The 19867-nt window shown below is 41.6% G+C and overlaps 1 protein-coding gene across 2 annotated transcripts; it reads right to left on the bottom strand.

Moving 5' to 3' along the window:
* Positions 1 to 1329: 1329 nt before the first annotated feature.
* Positions 1330 to 19607, bottom strand: sec24c (SEC24 homolog C, COPII coat complex component). Of its 2 annotated transcripts, XM_053340984.1 has the most exons (24): positions 19474 to 19607; positions 16882 to 17060; positions 15895 to 15975; positions 14978 to 15104; positions 13161 to 13330; positions 12303 to 13037; positions 12077 to 12219; positions 9949 to 10057; positions 9646 to 9773; positions 8300 to 8438; positions 8068 to 8183; positions 7323 to 7447; positions 6785 to 6976; positions 6589 to 6682; positions 6197 to 6313; positions 5468 to 5638; positions 5121 to 5217; positions 4874 to 5019; positions 4578 to 4716; positions 4032 to 4150; positions 3520 to 3699; positions 2573 to 2758; positions 1721 to 1810; positions 1330 to 1600 (listed from the first exon to the last, which is right to left on the bottom strand). In XM_053340984.1, the coding sequence occupies exons 2-24, from the start codon at positions 17039 to 17041 to the stop codon at positions 1460 to 1462; spliced, it is 3705 nt and encodes a 1234-aa protein (XP_053196959.1). In that variant the 5' UTR covers positions 17042 to 17060; positions 19474 to 19607; the 3' UTR covers positions 1330 to 1459. The 2 variants fall into 2 exon arrangements, with proteins under 2 accessions (XP_053196959.1, XP_053196958.1); XM_053340983.1 differs by lacking the exon at positions 15895 to 15975.
* Between the last annotated feature and the right edge of the window lie 260 nt (positions 19608 to 19867).

Raw genomic sequence — 19867 nt, 5'->3', positions numbered from 1 at the left:
AAGGCGTCCTCCCCTCTTCAGTAAAAGCCATGATTTTTTATATTTAGGCTATTTGTGACAGAGAAACCAACCAGCAACAAACCACAGCTGTTCAGGCAGGTCTTTAAAATTGTTATTTTCTATTAATGCTGTACAAGATTATATATTTTTTTATTTACACACTGAACGATTTAAGTGATGTCTATTTGTCTGCTGTTATTCTGTGCTCATTTCTGTCTGCTGCAAATTGCTTCTTATACAATTTTGAACATCAATATAAAGTCTGCAGCACTTCACTTCAGCATCAGACGATCATTTCTCATCACTGTGATTCTGGCATCAAAACTTCACATGCCTCCTTGACTTTTTTTATTTTATTAGTATTTTTTATTTATTTCACAGTGCTGCATAGACTTTTGACGAATGAGAGCTTCCTCTCAAAACAGAATCACGCCAGCAATTTAAAAATGCACAAACAGCTCATTGTTGCCATATGAGCCAGATGTTCACATTAACAAAGAACTGAAGCCGATTTCAAAAAATCTGGATCAGACTAATTACTGTAATGATAGTTATCAGCCCCAGAAATCATGTGCACCGTTATTTTATTTTTTTTGGACTTCGAAAACAGATTTTTGACTTCCAAGATATTTCTTAAATGCTTGATGCAGATAAAATATGGTCACCAGACTTCCCCCTCCTTTGAGCTGTAATCTTAGGGTTTTAAACTGATGCTCACACCAGAAAATAAAAGACTAGTCCTCTCACATCTGGGAAATAAAAGACTAGTCCTCTCACATCTGGAAAACAAAAAACGCGCACACACACACACAAACACAGATTAAGGATGAGCAGCAAAGGGAGAAGGGAGAGGGGTACTAAGGCCATGATTAAAGGGGAGAAGAGACAGAAAAACAGCATTTATTTATTTAATTCCATTTATGTCTTGGTATGTAGATGTCCTTCACTCTATTGGGATTCAATCATATAAAAGAGTTTGCTATCAGAGGGTCAATTTATGCACCCAAAACAGCCTTTCAGTGCTAGTAATACAGACAGTACACCGACTACAGTCAACATCAGCCGTCTCACTCATTCACTCACTCACTCAGTCTGTTGCATACATAATTGTTCACTTGTGTGTGTATATATATATACATTACCCTCCCTCATCAGTTATTTTTCTCCTGCTATGTTGGAGCAGTAGATTTGAGGCAGAGTAAAGCTCTATTAACATCAGATTCTCTCGCACACACATACACACACACACACACACACACACACAAAACGAGATCTGCCAGCTTGTCTCTGGTGCTGAGCTGACAGACAGCAAGGAGAGCTTTAGTTTATTAGGTAAAAAAAAAAAGAAAAAAGGAAAAAAAAGATAAAGCGCTTTTCTTTCTTTCAACAAGGAAGGGTGTGAAAGGTGACCAGGGAGGGTCAGTGGGGTCATACAGGTGAAGGTGGGAGTCTTGGGGCCCTAGCTGAGAAGCTGGCGGATCTCCTTGTGCATATGACACAAGAAGTCCACGTACGACGCTCCCCCGCTGGCGCTCTTGTCCTCGACCAGGAAGTGCCTGAATATCAGTTCGGTTCTGTCTTCCTGTTTCACCACCATCAGCTGCAAGAAGAGGAGGAGAGAGGTGAGAGTGAGGTGAGAAATAGAGAGGGAATAGATGTGAGAGCCAGGAGGAGGAGGAGGAGGAGGAGGAAGTGAGAATAAGGTGAGGAGATCGCTCACCTTCATGTATCGTGATCTCTGTGCTCTGAAGGAGTCGATGATCTCTCTGAGCCTCTGGGAGAACGGGTTATCCAGCACCGGCAGATTTGTCTGAGAGAAGAAAGCAGTGATGTTCAGAAATGATGGAAACTTCATGATAGACTGTACTGAAAACAACGTTAATACAAATATTCAAATATCATTGTAGGCTACTGTATGTCACAATATAGTAAATGTTTCTAAAAATCACATGACCCTCTCCTTTCCTTCCATCACATCACAAAGAATACCTTGTGGTTCAAAAGAATGAACTGTATTCACTTGTTTGCTTTATGTCATAAAACTCCACACGTGTTAAAAAAAAGACTGGAAACATTATATGGAGAAAAGAATTTTGAAAAAATAATAAGATATCATCACGTGATCATGATACAAATCCACTGAAATTCAATAAACAACAGTAGGGGTAGGGGAAAAAAGGAAACTAAAACAACTAATATTCATGAAAAACTCTAATTTCTGATGACTGTCTCCGTGATCCTTACAGTCCTGACAGGTCACTGAAAAATGGATAGTCATTTTTATCCACTAATAAATTAAGATGAAATATTGTATTTTATTTTTGAAGGATGATTATTGTGTTTTTTATTTATTGTATAACATCAATTGATTACCTCCCCTCCAAACTCATATAGTACTCTGATGAAGGTAAGAGTGTAGAAAAGACAGATGCTACATGAGACAGGGGTTGTGCAGCTTGTTAAATTTGGATGGCCTTCTCTTATAAACACAAACTAGGATTAAGCTGCAGGCGGTGTGCATGTCAGCCAAGTCTAACAAACACTACATGAAAGCAGATCTGTTTCCTCTCACCATGCTCGGGTCGATCTGACTGAAGCTCTGCGTGCCAAAGATGTTGAGCAGCAGCTCTTGCTGCACGCTGGCTCCTACCCACAGGAAGAGGTGAAGGCCCGTCTCCAGGAGGTAAACCCCGCCTTTCGACAGCCTCTCCTCTGAGTTCCTCAATGCCATTGGCAATGAGCCGCATTCCAACTTAGTCTGAAAAGTTTAGGAGAAGTAATAATATTAGATTTATGTATTAGCTGCAGCACCTACTCATCAAACAGTGCATTTAATAAAAGGAACTGTTGTAATGCACACAGTAGTATTTCATTTTCACTCTCTTGAAAGAAGCAAATTTCTTTTTATACGGTGCAATACAACAAATCAGGTATTGAAATAATGCGTTTATTTAAAAAATTGTGACTATGCTTTACTTTCATGCGAGAATTTCAAAACATTCATTGTGATTTAACTATTTGCGCACAGCAATATGTGCTCATGTTGATCAAAATATCCCTGCTGTTTTAAATCATTCATAAAAATCAAATTTGTCAACAATCCCAAAAGGTTTTTTTTTATGTTGTTATGTTTTTATGCAAATTGTTTTCCTTCTCATTGTTTGAACACTGCAGCATGCAAGGTTTGCAGGTTTTAGCTCGTGTGCAGTTTCAGTGAGTCACACTGAACAGTGAGGATGTAAACACTGGTACAGACTTTGATGTGCGTCTGCAGTAAAACCTGAGTTTTTCACACTGAAATTTACAAATGCTTTGAGAGCTGTTACAGATATTTTAAACCTTTTCAAACAAAGACTTCATAAAAAGCCATGATTATGTTGATTTGCTCTGCTTATATTGATTTGCTTAAACAGCCATATTAAGAATTTACAATGTATTGTATGTACATGTATTTATGTACATGTGTACAACACTAAATTACACATTAAATATTAGAGTTAAATGTTGTATGTGTCTCACCAGTGGCAACAGGCGAGGGTAGAAGAAGACGTGAGTCTCTGCGACATCCATGCAGCTGATCAGCTGCCTCAAGTAAGCCCGGTCGTCCAATGAGATGTCAGCTGCCGGCATCAGCACGTCGCTCTTCAGCACACAGTTGAGATAGACCGGTAACAGCTTCATGCACTCTGGAAGGATCAGCTGGAAAACACACATTTTAATTAATTTAAAAAGGATCTATTTTTATAAAATAAAACTAAATCTAAATGGAAGTCTCAGACCGGGGTCCAAAACCAAAATGAGTTGAATAAAGTCTGGATGACAAAATAAAATCTGAATCCAGAAATGTGTCAGAACGGAGAATATTTACAATTATCTGATGCCTCATGTGATGTGTCCTTTAGTTTAGCTAATTTTCCGTTCAAAACTAAATGTATCTTTATGTGCTATGCGAATTGTACACAACCTTTATTTAACACAAGGTAAGTGACAGTGGCTGTAATGTCTGCGGGGTGTATTGATGCTGAAGTTACCTGACCAGCTGACGAGGGGCTTGCACAGTTCTTGCGGTAGCAGGCCAGAATCTGAGCGCACTGGTTAACCAGAGTGTCCCTCACTGCCTTGGTGGGGTTGTTCAGGAGGCCACGGAAAGCTGTCACACACAAACACACATATATCAACGGTGACAGGCACAACAAATTAGTCAACTACCAGGAATTGATTATGTAAAACAGTAAGGGGCAAGTTGTAAGTGATTTATTTAAAATATGTGCAGTAAAGTCTTCTCTTGTGAAAGGTTCATGAAAAATGTTCTGCTTCAAATTTACAAAGCTGCATATTTTCCACTAAGAACAGCTGCAGCTTTCTGCTAATTTGCAGCTTAATAGGAGCAGCTGTGGATAAACCGCCTCGCTTGACAGTATTTTAGAAAATGTTGCACCGTCATTTTCTCCAGTCACACCTTATTCTGAATTTATGAGTATAATGCTGCATGTGTGAATCTGCCTCTGTTGAACCACAGGGCCAGTCATTGAATATTATAATGAAGAAACCATCCTGCTGCGTGAGCTGGTCCTCACCATATTTGGAGAAGAAGTTGATGATTGTGTCAGTCTCACAGTTGCGGTACAGGTCAGCCAGCTGAGAGCAGCAGTTGACCGCCATGTTGTGGATGCGGAGGCGCCTTTTGCCGCTGCAGCTGGTGTACAGCACCGCACACTGCAGGAAAACAATGACATGCATTTTCTATTGTTTACACATGAACTTACACTATTTTAACATCCCAGATTAGGCGACTATATGAACTAAAACTATAAAAATGTGTTCTCTTCTTAAAAAGGATTCTCCTCAAACAATCACACACAAATGTGCAGACCTGCATGAGTGCTCCAGTTTCCTCGCTGAGCTTGTCATCGTGTTTGAACTCGACAGTGATCGCCTTGTCACAGTCCAGACCTGCCAGCTCCACATCTGTGGTGTTACTCATGAAGAAGGAGCCGTAGAAGTCTGTCGCTCGAATGCCTGAGGAGAGGGGAGGGTGACGACGAAGGTGAGACGAAGTTGGTTGTCACATATCTCTCTGTGTGACTGTTTTCTTTTGATAAAGAGAGAGTGACACTCACCTGTGCTAGTTCGCACCCTCATGACAGCGTCAAACCCTACTAGTTTCTGAACGTCTCGTCTGAGGTCGTTCAGGAATCGCTCCTGGTCTGCCTGAGCCTGGGATAAAGAAAACACACAAAAATGACATGTCACATAGTGTTAAATGATGTGGCAGCTGGTGTTTTAACAACACACTTTCAGAGGTAGAATTCATTACATCTTTGTTTATTATCAAAATACTCTGAAGAAAAAAGCTGATGCAGTAATTTCCACACAAAACTTCCTTGAGCAGGTTATCTAAATATAATTACAGAATAAAGTCTGGAGCAGTTCAGAATGACATTGAATGAAGAGAGTTTTTCATCACCTGGAAGTAAGTGTATTTGTAGACTGAACCTCCAGTGGAGACAGGAACCACCCCTAACGTGGCAACGTCCACATACTGGTTGGGGAAGAGGAAGAGGTCGACGCAGCAGCCCTGGGCTACACACTCCTTAGCCAGAGTGTTGTAGAAACCCACCTGGGGCTGAAACAGAGACTGAGGATGACAGAAAAAGAGGGAGTCAATCTTTTTTCTAGAACTAGTGTTACTTCTGTTTTTCAATTTAGTCTCAACCTTGTGTCAAATGTCCTTATTAGCTTTTAATCATATTTAGTCAGCTTAATCCTATTTTCTTTTTAAGTCAGGTTTTAGTTGACTAATCATTTCTGTATTTTAGTCTGATCATAGTCAAAGAAAACTATTTATATATAAGTTAGACACTGAACATTTACGTCAATCTAGTCAAGTCAAAACCAAGTTTTTTGATATTTCAGAGATTTTATCTTATTATTAATAATTCAAGTTTTAATGACGTCAGTGCAGTCTCGTCATCGTCTCGTCATCGTCTCATCTTAGTCATGGAAAAAAAAAAGGTTGTTGACGAACATATTTAATCACTGTTTTTGTTAACAAAATGAACACAGGTTTATTTTAAGACTTTTCCACCCAAAGTGAATGAAAGATATATATAGGTGCTACAACACATACTCAACTCACACAGTGACACTACAAATGTGTATACAATAAAGCACATCTTGCCACACTCCTGTTTACCTTCTCCTTATCTGTCCCAACGAGCTTCTTGTCTTCTCTATTCTTTAGTTTTCCTGGAGCTTCAGCGATGGGCAGAGAGGTGTGAAACACAAACAGCTTCCCTGCACAATCTGCAGCCTGAGAAAGAAACACAAGTATCAGGTATCGGGATGCATTAAGACTCGTCACCTCTTTACTACGAAAATATCCCAGCAGCTGCTCTTTTCTATCAGAAATGTTCTGGCAACAACTTCAATTCAGGAAACTGTGCATCTCCAAAATTTGCTGTGTTAAATGGTAAAATGTTTAAACTAAAGATATATTTCTGGCATTTATTTATTTATTATTTAAATTTGAAATAAATGCATCAAGCCCTGCATAAGTTTTCCAGACTAAGGAAACGACGTGGTTACCTTGAGTGCTTCCAGTCCTGCCTGTATGACGGGTCCAAAGACTGTCTCTGTCTCCCTGGTGTCTGCAAACATCTCTGGAATCTGGTCCAGCAAACTGGAAAACATAAACCATCAGTGTCACCAAACTGGGCCTTAGTGTGTATAAACACCTAATGTGTATGTTAAGGTGTGTGTGTGTGTGTGTGTGTCTGCTAACCTCTCGATAACTAGCCGGCTCTCGTTTACGTTGACCAGGAAGCCGTCTAGCAGTGGAACAAACATGTCCGATACGTCAGACACCACCAACATCTGAGGCTGGGCCAGGCTCGCCTTGACGTTGTAGAAGTGCAAAACCTTGTTGTAGGTGACGAAGCCCACCCGTACCACAGACTCCATTTCTGGGTTCTCTCTGGACACAGAAACAGGAAGAAATGGGAGAATGTTTAACTTTCTTGACTGTTGTTGTTACTTTTAAATAAACTAAGTAATTTCCCACTTTGAGTAGTAAATGTTTTTGCCTTCCTTTTCATCCCTCCTTCCTCCCCGTCTCCCCTCTGATTCCCTTTGCTTCCTTTCTCCTTTACTCTTTGTTTCATTTTGTGTTTTCCCTTCATTTCTATCTTCCTTTCACCCTCCTATCCTTAAAGACTTTCTCCTTTGTCGCTTCAACTTGTCTCTTCTCCTCTCCCTTCACTCTATCTCCACTTATTGCTATTCATCCCTTCCATCCCCTTTGTGTTTATATGTGTGAGTACCTGGGCAGGTAGTCTAAGAGGGTCTTGAGTTCCTGGCAGACAATGTTGACCATGCCGCTCTTAACAGCGTTGTAGGACACGTCAATAAGAAAGATGAAGGCTGGAGGCTGAGGAAGCTTGTTGTTCTGTTGGAGACAGGAAAAATCCACATATGAAGTTCACACCTGTCAACATCAGGCTTTAAAAAAACTAAAAGGACATTTTCTGGGACCCCACTGGAAATACATTTTACACTATGAAAAGCATTTCCTCGCTTCTCTCTCCTTTATCCTGATTCTTTCACTCACTCTGGAAATGTCTTTTTTTTTTTAAAGTCTGATGCTGCTCAGAGTTTTATACAAGGATAAAATGTTCAAATGGAAACTAAAACCAGTGCTCCTAGAAGCTGAAACAGAAAGTGTAGCAGGAAGCCATTCTGAGCACACTGTAATGTGATGCAAGTTGGTGTAAACAAATTTGAGATGTAGGTAAACAGTGTTCTATGTGCATTTAGCTTGCACCACAGCCATGTGTTTAACTGTAAAAATAGAAAAGGGAAATATGGGAGATTAAAAAATTATGAAACAGGAGCACAGCGGAAGGGGAATTAAAAATACGGTACAAACAGAGAAAAAACTGGAGTTGACAAACAATGAACACAACAGCACATGTGATTTATAAAGTAGATATGTGTGCGGTAACAAAAAACAACAACAAACAACGTCCTCAGCCCTCCATATAGATTCATTTCTATCCCAGGACTTACTTTACAGTAGTCAACAGTGGCCTGGAACTCATAGCTGCCCAGTGAAAGCTCTGGTCTGTCATAGCAGTCCACCCTCTTACCAGTGTGGTCCAGATGCTGGAAATAATTTGGAGGAACTGGAGGAGGAGAACAGAGGAACAATAAACAGAGAACATTAATACAGTAAAGTTCATTTGGAAAATCATTCAACGCTGTTATTTGCTCACTGCACATGAACACTGTTGTGTCTCACCCTCTGTGACGCAGCTGCAAAAGCCACACTGGAAGCGGCGTCCTCCCTCTATGAACTGCATGTACGGACACATGTAGGCCTTACAGCGGTTGCAACGGATTGGACCGCCCTCACCGTGGTCCACCAGGTATGGAGGAGTCTGAGAAAAAGATTCAAAAGGAGTGAGAAGGAATTCTTCATCCAGATTTGATTGCAGTGAGCGTGTGTGTTTTACTTATATTACTACACACAGGACAGCAACCCAACCCCACAACTGGAGGCTAGGCGGTGCAGACCCTCGCTAACATGCTACCCAGTGACGCTTTGCACCACTCCCCTGAAAACGTTTTTTTTTTTTTTCCAGAGAAAAAGTTGATTTGTACAGATGTTATCTGCTCAATTTGTGCTTGCTTTTCATTGTAGTTTTAACTTCTTCTTTTGTTCTTGTATCTACAAAGCATAAATAAACTCTACTCTGTCTCTGCTATTACATCCCGGCTCCTGTAGCAGCTCTTTTTCTCCTCTGCTCCCATGGCAGCTCGACTTCCTCTCCTCACCTCTTGCTGTTGCTGTCTCTTGTGTGTTTAGAATGACGAATGATGAGGGAATTGTTGGAGGTTGAGAAATATTTCGAGCTAAACCCTCAAGAGCCACAATCCCATCATTACAAAGACATTGGCAGACAAACATAGTGCCTGGTGAGCTATAGATGTGCTGTTTATGGTCTTCCTGTTGACATGCTGCAGAGTGACGCTTCCTACTGGTGCATCATGTGCATGATATTGCAAACCGCAGTGTGTTTTCAGCTTTAGAATTATACCCTGTCCAGTCCAAATGGATTTTGGTTACAGATGTAATGAGTGATTGAAACAAGGTTATGCAGTCACTCCCATCTGTAATTTTTAGAAAGATTATCCCACTGACATTACAGGCATTCCTGATAACAATTACATATCAGACAGAGCTCTGAAAACTAATCTTTTTACAAATCAGGCTCAGAGTGAAAACTGTCCAACGGTTATGAAAATCGCAGTGGGATATACATCTGCAGCATAGAGCATATGAGGATGAGGAGGGTGAAAGGCAAGAGGACGAGTGATGTTTAGGTCAGATTAAGCCACAATCTATTCTACATAAAAAAGGTTTTTGCTGCAGATTAAATTCTTAGGTAGCCATCAGCATAAATGATAATATGCTTTATATATTATTATTTTCAGAGCTTTCTTTGACAGGCAATTGATTCCACCAGTTGACAACTAAGTGCTATACATATTGCATATTTTCAAATCATTGATCTTCTGTCTTTCGCTGTCTGATACTCTTCCAATGAACACAGTTATGTCTCTGAGGATACTATGTGTGCTCACCTCATCTGGCGGCAGTGTGGCGAGGGGCTTGATGACGGCGGCAAGTGGCACCTGAGACTGCTTGGCCATATCGGCTGTGCAAGGCATATTGTAGGCCGTACAGCGGACAAACCTGGGGCTGGCGTTCCCTGAATACAAACACAATTGTTCCATTGATATCACACAGTCCATTCACCTTCTCACAGCGAGTCTATATTTATGATTTGTGATCTACTTCTAATTTGTGTGTCCAGTTGGAGAAAAAATGAGATTTAAAAAAGGTCAACTTGATGAGCTCTTTTGGTAAAGAAAGTAAAAACCTACCTTGGTCTTTGACCTGAAAGTTGGTGGTGACCAGTGGTGGGGCCTGACCCCTGACCCCTGTAGTAAACGGCTCGGTGCTCTTAGCTTTGTCATCTTCGATTACTTGGATCTATGAAGGAGAGAAGGGGGACAAAAATATCCCAACTTTCATATGTGTTTTCATTGTAAATAAGTGAACATGACACATTTTTCCCCGGGTCTCACAAAGTCTAACAGAGGAGAACATCTAACACCCATGCAAAAGACTTTCACACAAAGCTACACACAAACTGAACCAGTCATCATCTGTAGACATTTTATAGTATTTCAAAATAAATACTTCACAGTCAAGGTGACACATGGTAGATTCATGCTAAAGTTTTTTTTTGTGTGGATTCACAACGACGACAAAAACAAAACTTACAAGACAGAATTAAAATGACATTTCCCGGAAAACAGGCAGGATTTATCCAGGTATGCCATTTATGCGAGGAAGTGTGGGAAACATGCAGCGCACAGAGACGGTTATGAGGGGAAGAAGTCAGAGCTTTTCCATGACTGACAAACTCTGAAAACTAAAAATTACTCTTCAGTTTGTCAAAACAAAGATGGGCTTCCTCTAAATACTGGTCTAACACACAGAAACAGTGAGGTAGGAGTGAAGTGGTGGGGTTGACTAACACGTGGTTATGGGATCCAGTGTGTAGTAATGATAAGTGAGGGGGATTGCCTTAAATGGAAAACTATCTTTGGACAATCTCTTTAATATGGACTCTGATAAAGGTCACAATAACAACCTTTTTTTTTAAAGGTTTTGTTGGCATAGACGCCTTTATTTAGCAGTAGACTGACAGGAAACATGGGAGAGAGAGGGGATGTGACATGCAGCAAAGGACCTCTGATTGGGATTCGAACCGGGGTCGGTTGCGTATGTGGCATGTGCGCTAACCACCTGCGCACCCCACAATAATGTCACTTTTATTTACAGTACGTGCTCATCACAGTCTCTAAGACATAAATATCATTCTGACACATCTTCACCAAAGTTTCGTTTGTACAGAGTATATCAGATACAGACATTTCTCATAGTATTGTTTAAATCCTACTCGATAGGAATAATATTAGTCTAGTTGCCTATATTTCTAAAAGGAGCCCATCTTTCATATCGTGACTATCACTGACTTTGAGAAGTTAGATGATAAGAGGGTGGAGGCGGTGGGGTTAGCGCACGCGAGCGGATAGGACAGAGTGAAGCAGAGGAAAAGGCAGGCAGGCACACAGGAAACTTACTGGGCTGGGGATAGCGTCTGGATCTATTCTATGTCTTGATTTCTGCACAGCCGGCATGTCAGACGCTTGCTTTACATTCAAAAGTTTGTCCAGCAAATTGTGCAAAACAGGACAAAAATACATAAATACAAAAGAGTGAAAGATATAAAAAGGAGTGTGAGAAGAGAAGACTCAGCAAGATCTGTGCTGAGTAGCAGGCAGCATTGTTGTTATTCAGAACAGAAACTGATCAGAAGTATTGATTATAGATTTGTGGTACTGTAGATTATGACAGTCAAGCACAAGTAGATATAGACTAATAATATCAGTAGCCTGTTTGACACACATGCTAAGCAGCTCTACATGTAAAGAAGGTCACACACAAAGTTAAATATTAGACTTTAGGGATGACAGAGTTGGGCAATATCAGGATCATCACAGGGATAGGTTGGATATCATTCAGTGTAACGTGTGAAATGAAACCAATTAATCTTCAGAAGTACAATACTTCTATTCCATCATTTAAAAGTCTAATTGAGAATAAAATCTGTTCTGGCCAGGAAGCAGCATAAAAATATAAAAAACATAACAGGCCAAAGAATACTGTTTACTTTATACATTCTGGTTACAACTGGTTTTCATCAGAATCCAGTTCAATATTAGGATGATATGTAATAATATTGAACTATAGCCCAACCCTAAGACGTGCATGCACACTCATACACATCGCATTCTCACACTCACTCAGGCAAATGCCTTAAAGTCAACTTTCCTCATGAATATAATGATGTGTGGAACAATTAAGGGACAGATATGAAGGGACTGGAAGGCTGTCTTAAACGTGGACACTTGGGAGTTGTTTATGTTTTTATCTGCTCACCGGGCTAGGAATGGCATCTGGGTCGAGTCTTTTCTGTGGGGCCGGAGCCGGAGCCGGTGCTGGTGCAGGAGCTCCATAGTTTGGTTGCCCCGGATAAGGGCCTGCATAGCCGGGCTGAGGGCCCCTCACCTGCCCGAATGCACCTGAAGAGAACAAGAAAACAGCTTAGCAATGGAGAAAACTAACAGCGATCCATTTAGCTTTCCTTTGGTGGCTGTGTCCTCACCGTTCTGCTGAGGAGGGTATCCTCCCTGCATGCCAGGCTGAGGTGGAGGCTGCTGCATAGGACCAGGAGGTCCTGGTGGGCCCTGTGGTCCTGGAGGCATGTGGTTGCTCTGGGCCATGGATGTGGGAGGCATCTGAGCTCTGGGAGGAGGTGGACCAGAGTGGTAGGGGGATGGCTGGGATGGAGGCGGCTGCATTTGGGGTGGCATAGGGCCTGGGTATTGAACAGAGGGGCCTGTAGCTGGAGGAGGACCTGGAGGAGGAAACGACCCAGGCTGAGAGGAAGGGGGGGTTGCTTGAGGTGGGAAGGAGCCCTGGGCAGCAGGAGGTGGGCCGGACATGAAGGCAGGCTGGCTGACAGGAGGTGCTGAGGAGAAGGGGGGCTGTGTCGGGGGGAAGGACTGCTGTGCCTGGGACACAGGTGGAGGAGCAGGAGCTTGACTAGGTGGAGGCACAGGACCCGCGTAGGAGGAAGGAGGAAACTGTTGCTGAGACGAAGGAGGCGGAGGTGCAGAGGAGACAAACTGCTGTTGAGAGGTAGGGGGAAGAGACGAGTTGAATGGCTGTTGAGAGGGAGGTGGGCCTCCGTAGTATTGCTGAGAAGCTGCGGGGCCGCTGGGAGGTGGCGGCTGGGTGGGAGCAGAGGATGCTGCAGGGGGTGAGGCTTGGGTGTAGGAGGGCGGAGGACCACCCGGGAAGGCAGTACTGACAGGAGGCTGTGAGCTGTGAGGTGGAGCTGAGGAGAGATGGACAGAAAGTAAGATTTACAGACTTAAGAGACAGCCACACCACATACCATTCATCAATCACATTAGAGTAAATAACAATGTACTTGAATATAAATCCATCTGAAGTTTACCATATCCGGGCCCCGCTGGTGTAGGGGGTCCAGAAGTGATCTGCATCCCAGTCATCTGGTTGGTGACCTGCTGCATTGAGGCTGGAGGCCCGTAGTGTTGTGGATAGGAGGGGTGCGGGGGCCCTGTCAGGTTCATAGCTCCCTGATTGTATGGCTGAGACACAGCAGGCCTGGAAACACACAAATTATTCAGTGACGTTATGTACACTTGTGTTTTTTTTCCCGGTAAGCTGAAAGTAACCCCATGCAAAGTCTTCGTCATGCTAATCCTTACATGCCTACCCCGATTACAAAAAACATTTTTGCCGTTTACATGACAGTTAAGAAGATAGAAAAGCGTCCATTGTTTCATATTAAGTGCTACCATTTGCAAATCACACTCTTTACGGCAATATTTTTTGTCATTTGGAGTACGTCCATCTTTCGTGTGGATTACATTAATAAATAACTCTTACTAGCTGTTTACTTACTAAGCTTTTATTGCACCTACGTCACGTACTTCACCTGGTTCAGTGTGTGTCTCTCCTCTGCTCTGCAACACACAGAGCTCAGCCCCATGACAGCAAAACGCAGTCGAGACAATGTGTATTTTCCTCATGTATGTGAACTTGATTCATTTCAGCTCAATGTGAGTCTCTACTGTATGTGGTGGCGCAGCTCTCCTCTGCTCTCTGTGGTTCAGTGAGGGAGGGGCTGAGCCACACAGTGCAACAGAGCAGAGACAGTGAACCAAGTGAAGTACTCAGTAAATGCTTTGCAATTATGAAGCTTAAAGAGTAATTTAATCCATGCAATACAAAACGAGAAGCTCATATCTACAAGAGGGTCTACTTCTGTCGTCTGGAGATAGTGTGGGTGTGTGCTGTATTGCGATATGTATCATTTTCTGAATATGACATGACTTATATTAGGGGATTTTGTTCCCATTGTACAGCCCTACAACAAAGCAGCCTCTAAATGTCCACAGCTGAACAGTTGACTTTTTACTATTTTTCAATTCAGACACATTTGGTCTGTCTTCTATCTGTCAACCTGTCTTCTCACTGTGCAGTCAGTCTGCTCTGACATGACGCACACACAACCACACACACACATCTAATACCTGTGGTTCAAAAATAAGGTCGTGGGCAGGGGAGAAATCTCATTAATGACTATGTGTATATATGTGGATTTACAGTAACCTAATTACTGAAGTGCATGTAAACCTACAGAACATGACATGTTACCTGACCATATGTAGTACTAAATACCTAGAGCAACAATAATAAGCTGATTAATCTATTAGCGGGTGGACAGAAAATTAATTGGTAACAATTTTGATAATTATTTGAGTCATTTTGTTCAACAAAAATGCCAAATATTTGCTAGGTGGATGTAAGGTTTTCAAGTTACACTGTTGACGTTTTTCTGTTGACATTTCAAGACATCATCATGAGCACTTTCATCCCAATCTTCTGATATTTTGCAGACAAAACTAATAAGTGATTATAGCCGAAAAACAAACAACAGATTAATCAATAATAAAAATTATTGTAGTAGCATCCCTAACGAGCACTTAATTCAGTTTGCTGAGCTAAGCGTTTCAAGCACAAGCAACTGCTGGCTATTAAAATTAATCATCTGTCTCTACCTGTCTCTCACACTGTGTTTTGAATAATTTGCTTTGGTTTGTTTTCACATGATGGCCTTGGAGAAGCACCAAGTTCTGAGGTTTCAGATAAACTAAATAAATGTCAATCTGGTTCTTATCAAAACAAAAGGATTTCAAAATCGCTTAAAAGATGTCTTAAAAAAACACTAAATAAACAAATAATTACCTGGGTGGTGCCTGTGTCATAGGTGGGGGTCCATTCTGCATGTCCCCCTGACTATGACTGTACTGATTGTACTGCTGAGGGGCTGATACTGGAGGGGGTCCAGAGGTGGGGGTGGGCCTGGCAGGACCTGAAAGGCAGGGACAAAAAAATAAATAAATATTACACACATACCGGGGAAAAACCATAACTCCTACTACAAATAATCCCAAATCCATTCTAATATCAATCTTTCTAATTTGAAGAGATTAGAGCAGCAAGCTTAACATGCCTATAGGCCGCCGTGGCACCCAAACACATTTTTAGAACTAACTGATTACCTTCCCAGATTTTGTCTCTGGGTTTAGGAGCACCGATGATAACATGAAACCCGGTTGGCAAAGCCTGTGTACTAAAAAGGCCAATCAGATTAATGGGACCAATGTTCTGATCATGGCTGGAAATAAACACAAACATATCTGGCAATTTTAGGAAGAGGGTGGGTCAGTCTGTGAAACCTTCTTCATCCTCAACTTCTCTTTGTTTTATTTTTATCCAAGTAGTTTCTGAATGAAAAGTGAGATGTAAAGATTCAAAGAAAAAGTCAAATAAGGCACAGCATATATCCATCTGGAGGCTGGAATCACAATGTGTGTGTAAAAAACATAAAAACTGACAGACAGAGGCAGCGATTGAACTTGAAAGATGTACCTCACATAATAAAAATGTAGTTCATATTTCAAGTTCATACAAAAGTTTGAAAATAAAAAGGTTAGTAACGGTTGCTAACTTTAGGTAGACTTAAAATATCACTGCCTATTGTGCTTTGAGAAAAGGACATGGCAGTATAAATAACGCCTGCAGGTACAAAGAGGATTCGATGATTGCGGAGCATGTGGAGTGTGAAATGAGCAGTAGAAAAAAGGAGAGGAGGCAGTTACCTAAGTCAAGAGGAGAAGAGAGGTCAGAGACTGGGTTGGCTGCCACAGCCTTAGAGGGAAAGCTTGTGAAAGGAGAATAACCTGAAATACAAGAGGGAAAGGAAGCAAATATAGAGAGATGTAGGGAAATGTGTAAAGCCACATGAAGCAATGACAGGGCAGCTGAGATTCAAGATTAGTATGCAAAGGCACAGAGCTTTTCTTACACATACATGAACAATCACATGGCGGGAAGAAAGTGGGACACTCCAAGGTTAAAGCTCTGTGAATGCTTGAAGAGCATCACAGCTGACAAAGTGTCCTCCTCTCTCTTTATTGTATAAGCACGCTGTAAAAATATCCAAACCGGTTTGATATTAAGCCAAATGCCGTACCGGACCAGTAATAGCGAATTTGATGACTAGATGTCGCACATGACTCTGCAGCTCCCGATTTGAATGTAACGAGAGTCTATAAATGAAACAGTCAGGACAACTGAGTGACACATTGTGTTTATATTTCTCACAATGATCACTCAATTCAACTTTTTTTTTCTTGTGATAGTGCGCTGAGTGTAGCTGCAATGTTTCCAGGTGTTAAACAGGAAACATCACAGCTAACACAAAGCAAGGCATCGCTATGCTAATGACGCCAGCCAAGCTAGCTAGCTGCCATGCAGGCTGGTAAGATGATCCATTGAGTCTCTTTGTACTAAAACACAAGCTGCTCTCAGACTGCTGGAACCTATAAGCAGCCTGCATGGGATTTATTTGGGTATTGGTGAGACCTGCAGCGTTAGCCCGGGTTAGTCTTCCTCCTCCAGCTTGGCATTGGAGTCCAGCTGGCTGGACAGCAGCAGCCAGCCCTGTGAGTGTTTCAGTCTCTATGTGAGACGCTTACAAGTCACATAATGACAAAATGCTGGTTGAGTGGGTTCACACAGAACCAATCGGTTTAAGCTGGTATATCAGACCGTCAAAACTGGAAACTGACCCGATCCTACTTTACCTTGTGGCGGAGCTCCAGGCTGGTAGGCTGAAGCAGGGCCGTTGTAAGGTGCGTAGGGAGCAGGGTATCCTCCATCCAGAGGAGCATAGGTGGGCTGACCATAGCCAGGCTGGGGCTGGCCATAAGGAGAGGCCATAGGAGTGTGCTGGTTTACATTCATCCTCAGTTCATCCCTAAATCTGGATAAAATCAGAAACAGTTATTTAATATAGTTAATAAAGACTAAACTAGTTTTCTCGACATTTTACTACTAAAGATGCTTGGAGTGTAAAAGCCTGCGAGATCGAGATGTTTATAATGACAAAGACTGCTGGGATAGCTTTGGGTTACGGCCTTTCCTCAACAGACAGAAATTCAAACAACTGACCTTAGAGAGAGTGCTTGCTGTCAACTCTTTTTTTAATGAAAAAGTGTTGCGCAATTCAGTTTAACATCCTTCAGCCCGTAGGATAGTCTTCTCTTTCCAGCTTTAAACTATTTTATCACCAAGCGCAGAAAGAGAACTGAAAGCAGTCCTAAGACGACATACTTAACCCCCGACTGAGCAGTGTGTCGGCACCACGCACCTGAACTAACAAGCAAGAAAAGCAGTTTTAAGCCCTTCAAGCCTGTACGCCTTTTGCCTCTTCGACTTTCTGCCGTCACACAAAAATCACGCTTAACTTATGGCATTAATGGTTCCTGGTTCAGTCAGCGACAACACCTTTATTGGCTTTTGGTCACACCCACAGAGTGCATCTTAGTCACAAAGTTACACACTGGAATTAACACAAGTCAAAGTTAAAACACACCAAACACTATTTGAATAATTTGAAGCACAGCAGACACAAACCCGACTTGGAAAAGTGCTTCATAGAATATAATAAATACAGTAACATGTTTGAATGCTGATTCTTGATTTAATTTTTTAATAAACACAGGTCAAATTTGTATAGTAAAAGTAAAATTGGGTCAAATTTGACCCTGGACAGTATGTAAGGGTTAAAGGTTGCATTACAATAATATAAGGCAATTTCTGAAGTATTGTAGCTGTTTTATTATATGCTTTTACCCACTTTACCCACTCATTATACCCACATTACTGATGATTGCAAAATTCACTTTGTGTCAACATTTTGTGAAAGCACAAAAAGCCATTCCTACAATACTGTCGTGGGTATTTTGTCAAAAATATTGTGATATTTGATTTTGTCCATAGTTCCAAGCCTTAGTTTCAACCCACAGATGCTATAGTAATATGCTGCAAGTGTTTTGTTTTCCTGGTTGTAAATCCTGCATTACGGTAAAATGATGTAATTGTCTCACACTAACATACTCTTGTAGCTTTTCTATTATTGGCGGCCTTTACCCACTTAGTGATAATATCCACATTACTGATGATTTATCAAAAATCTAATTGTGTGAATATTTTGTGAAAGCACCAATAGTCATCCCCAAAACTGGGTAAAAATATTCTGATGTTTGACTTTGTCCACATTGCCCAGCCCCTAATTTTAAGACCCCCAATAGTAATTCAATGAGCATGATTATTTCAGTATATATCATGTTATCTTCAACTCTGCTAACACAAGCCAAAGTTAAAACACACCAAAAACTATGTCAATAATTTAAAGAACTGCAGACACAAACCACAAGGTCTTCTAACTATTTCTTAGCTATGGGGACACAATTAAATGTTTTCTACTAAGAAGACAGTGTTTATTGAACTCCTGGACTCCAGTATCTATCTAAAATAAAGTGTTCCAGGGTCTTAGCATTGCATTTGAACATCCCAAGAGTGCAATTTGATGGGGTCAAGTATGGTTGTGTCACATGTCATCTTCAACCCAGTGGTGATGTTTACACACTAACCTCGCTTCTGGAGACTGATCTAACCTATATGACAGTGTGATGAGTATCATCTAACAGACTAAACAAGCGGGGCCTTTGAATAATTCAGCAGTGCAGGTGCCACAACGAGAAATACAATCGCTGAAGCCGCACAGCTATGTAGTATGTCGGGCCTACTGAGTGACCCACACCTGCTTGTGCTGCTTCTGTGGCTCGGCTACACAATTAAAAGAACTTCAATAGGCTTTCAAACTAAAAACTCGCAAAGATAAATATCACAGAATAAGATATGTGTTTTTTTGGGAAATAAAATGCCAGTGTGACAAAGTGTGGGGAATCTTTACGAGAGAGTACAACCTCAGTGCCGCATTAGCTCGCAACATGTCAACCAAACCCTCACAAAACACATCACATCGGGTCAACACAAGAAACGACCGAAACATAACATATTTAGATTTAACACACACACAACACGTTCAAGCTGTAGGGAGCTAACTTGAAAAAAACGCTAAGCGGGCAGCAAAGTTGGATAATGATGATGACAGCAGCAGCAGGAGGAGGTTGAAATCAGCTGTGACCAAATCGCCGAAGCTAGGAAGAGTTAGCTTTCACAAGCTAAGCTAATGACTGCCAGTTATTTAGCCGTGCTACAGCTATGAGCATTAGCTTAGCATTAGCATTAGCGTTAGCGTTAAGTTCCCCCTGTCAAACCCCGGGGGTTACCAATATCACAAATGAACCGGTTTCAAACATAAAACATACCTCCAAAGTGATGTAAATGGTAAGGCTCGGGGCAACGCTGTTAAACCCGGCTACCGACAGACTGTGAAGCCGACGTCGTCCCGGGGTGTTTCTCACTAATCCCTTCTCTCTACCAGAAGCGGACGTCCAGCGGAACTGCTGCAGCGCTGTGCCACGTCCACTTCCGGACGACGCGGAGCGACTTCCGCCGCACTCACCTCCACAGTGCTGTGATTGAGGAAAGCCACCTGGATTTGGATGGACTGGATGTGAAGTTTGATACAAAAATATAAATATACTTTTCACTCTTTATTTGGTTCAAATTTCCAATTATATTTCTAAGTACTACAAAGTTAAATGAGAAGTTCACAATTATATTAACCCAGTCAAATTTGACCCATTTTTACATTTGACA

Source organism: Scomber japonicus, chromosome 20, assembly GCF_027409825.1.
Source record: "Scomber japonicus isolate fScoJap1 chromosome 20, fScoJap1.pri, whole genome shotgun sequence".
Classification (NCBI taxonomy): domain Eukaryota; kingdom Metazoa; phylum Chordata; class Actinopteri; order Scombriformes; family Scombridae; genus Scomber; species Scomber japonicus.
Note: the sequence above shows the minus strand (reverse complement) of the source record. Positions and strands in the feature narration are given on the sequence as shown.

What these genes read in the sequence shown, in the direction of transcription:
- sec24c (XM_053340984.1), bottom strand. Translation starts at nt 17,041, where the DNA reads ATGAATGTAAACCAGCACACTCCTATGGCCTCTCCTTATGGCCAGCCC. An exon ending in GCCTGGAGCTCCGCCACAAG is followed by an intron (nt 15,976 to 16,881) that starts GTAAAGTAGGAT and finishes CTTGTATTTCAG; the next exon opens with GTTATTCTCCTTTCACAAGC. An exon ending in CTTTCAGGTCAAAGACCAAG is followed by an intron (nt 9,774 to 9,948) that starts GTAGGTTTTTAC and finishes GTTTGTATTCAG; the next exon opens with GGAACGCCAGCCCCAGGTTT.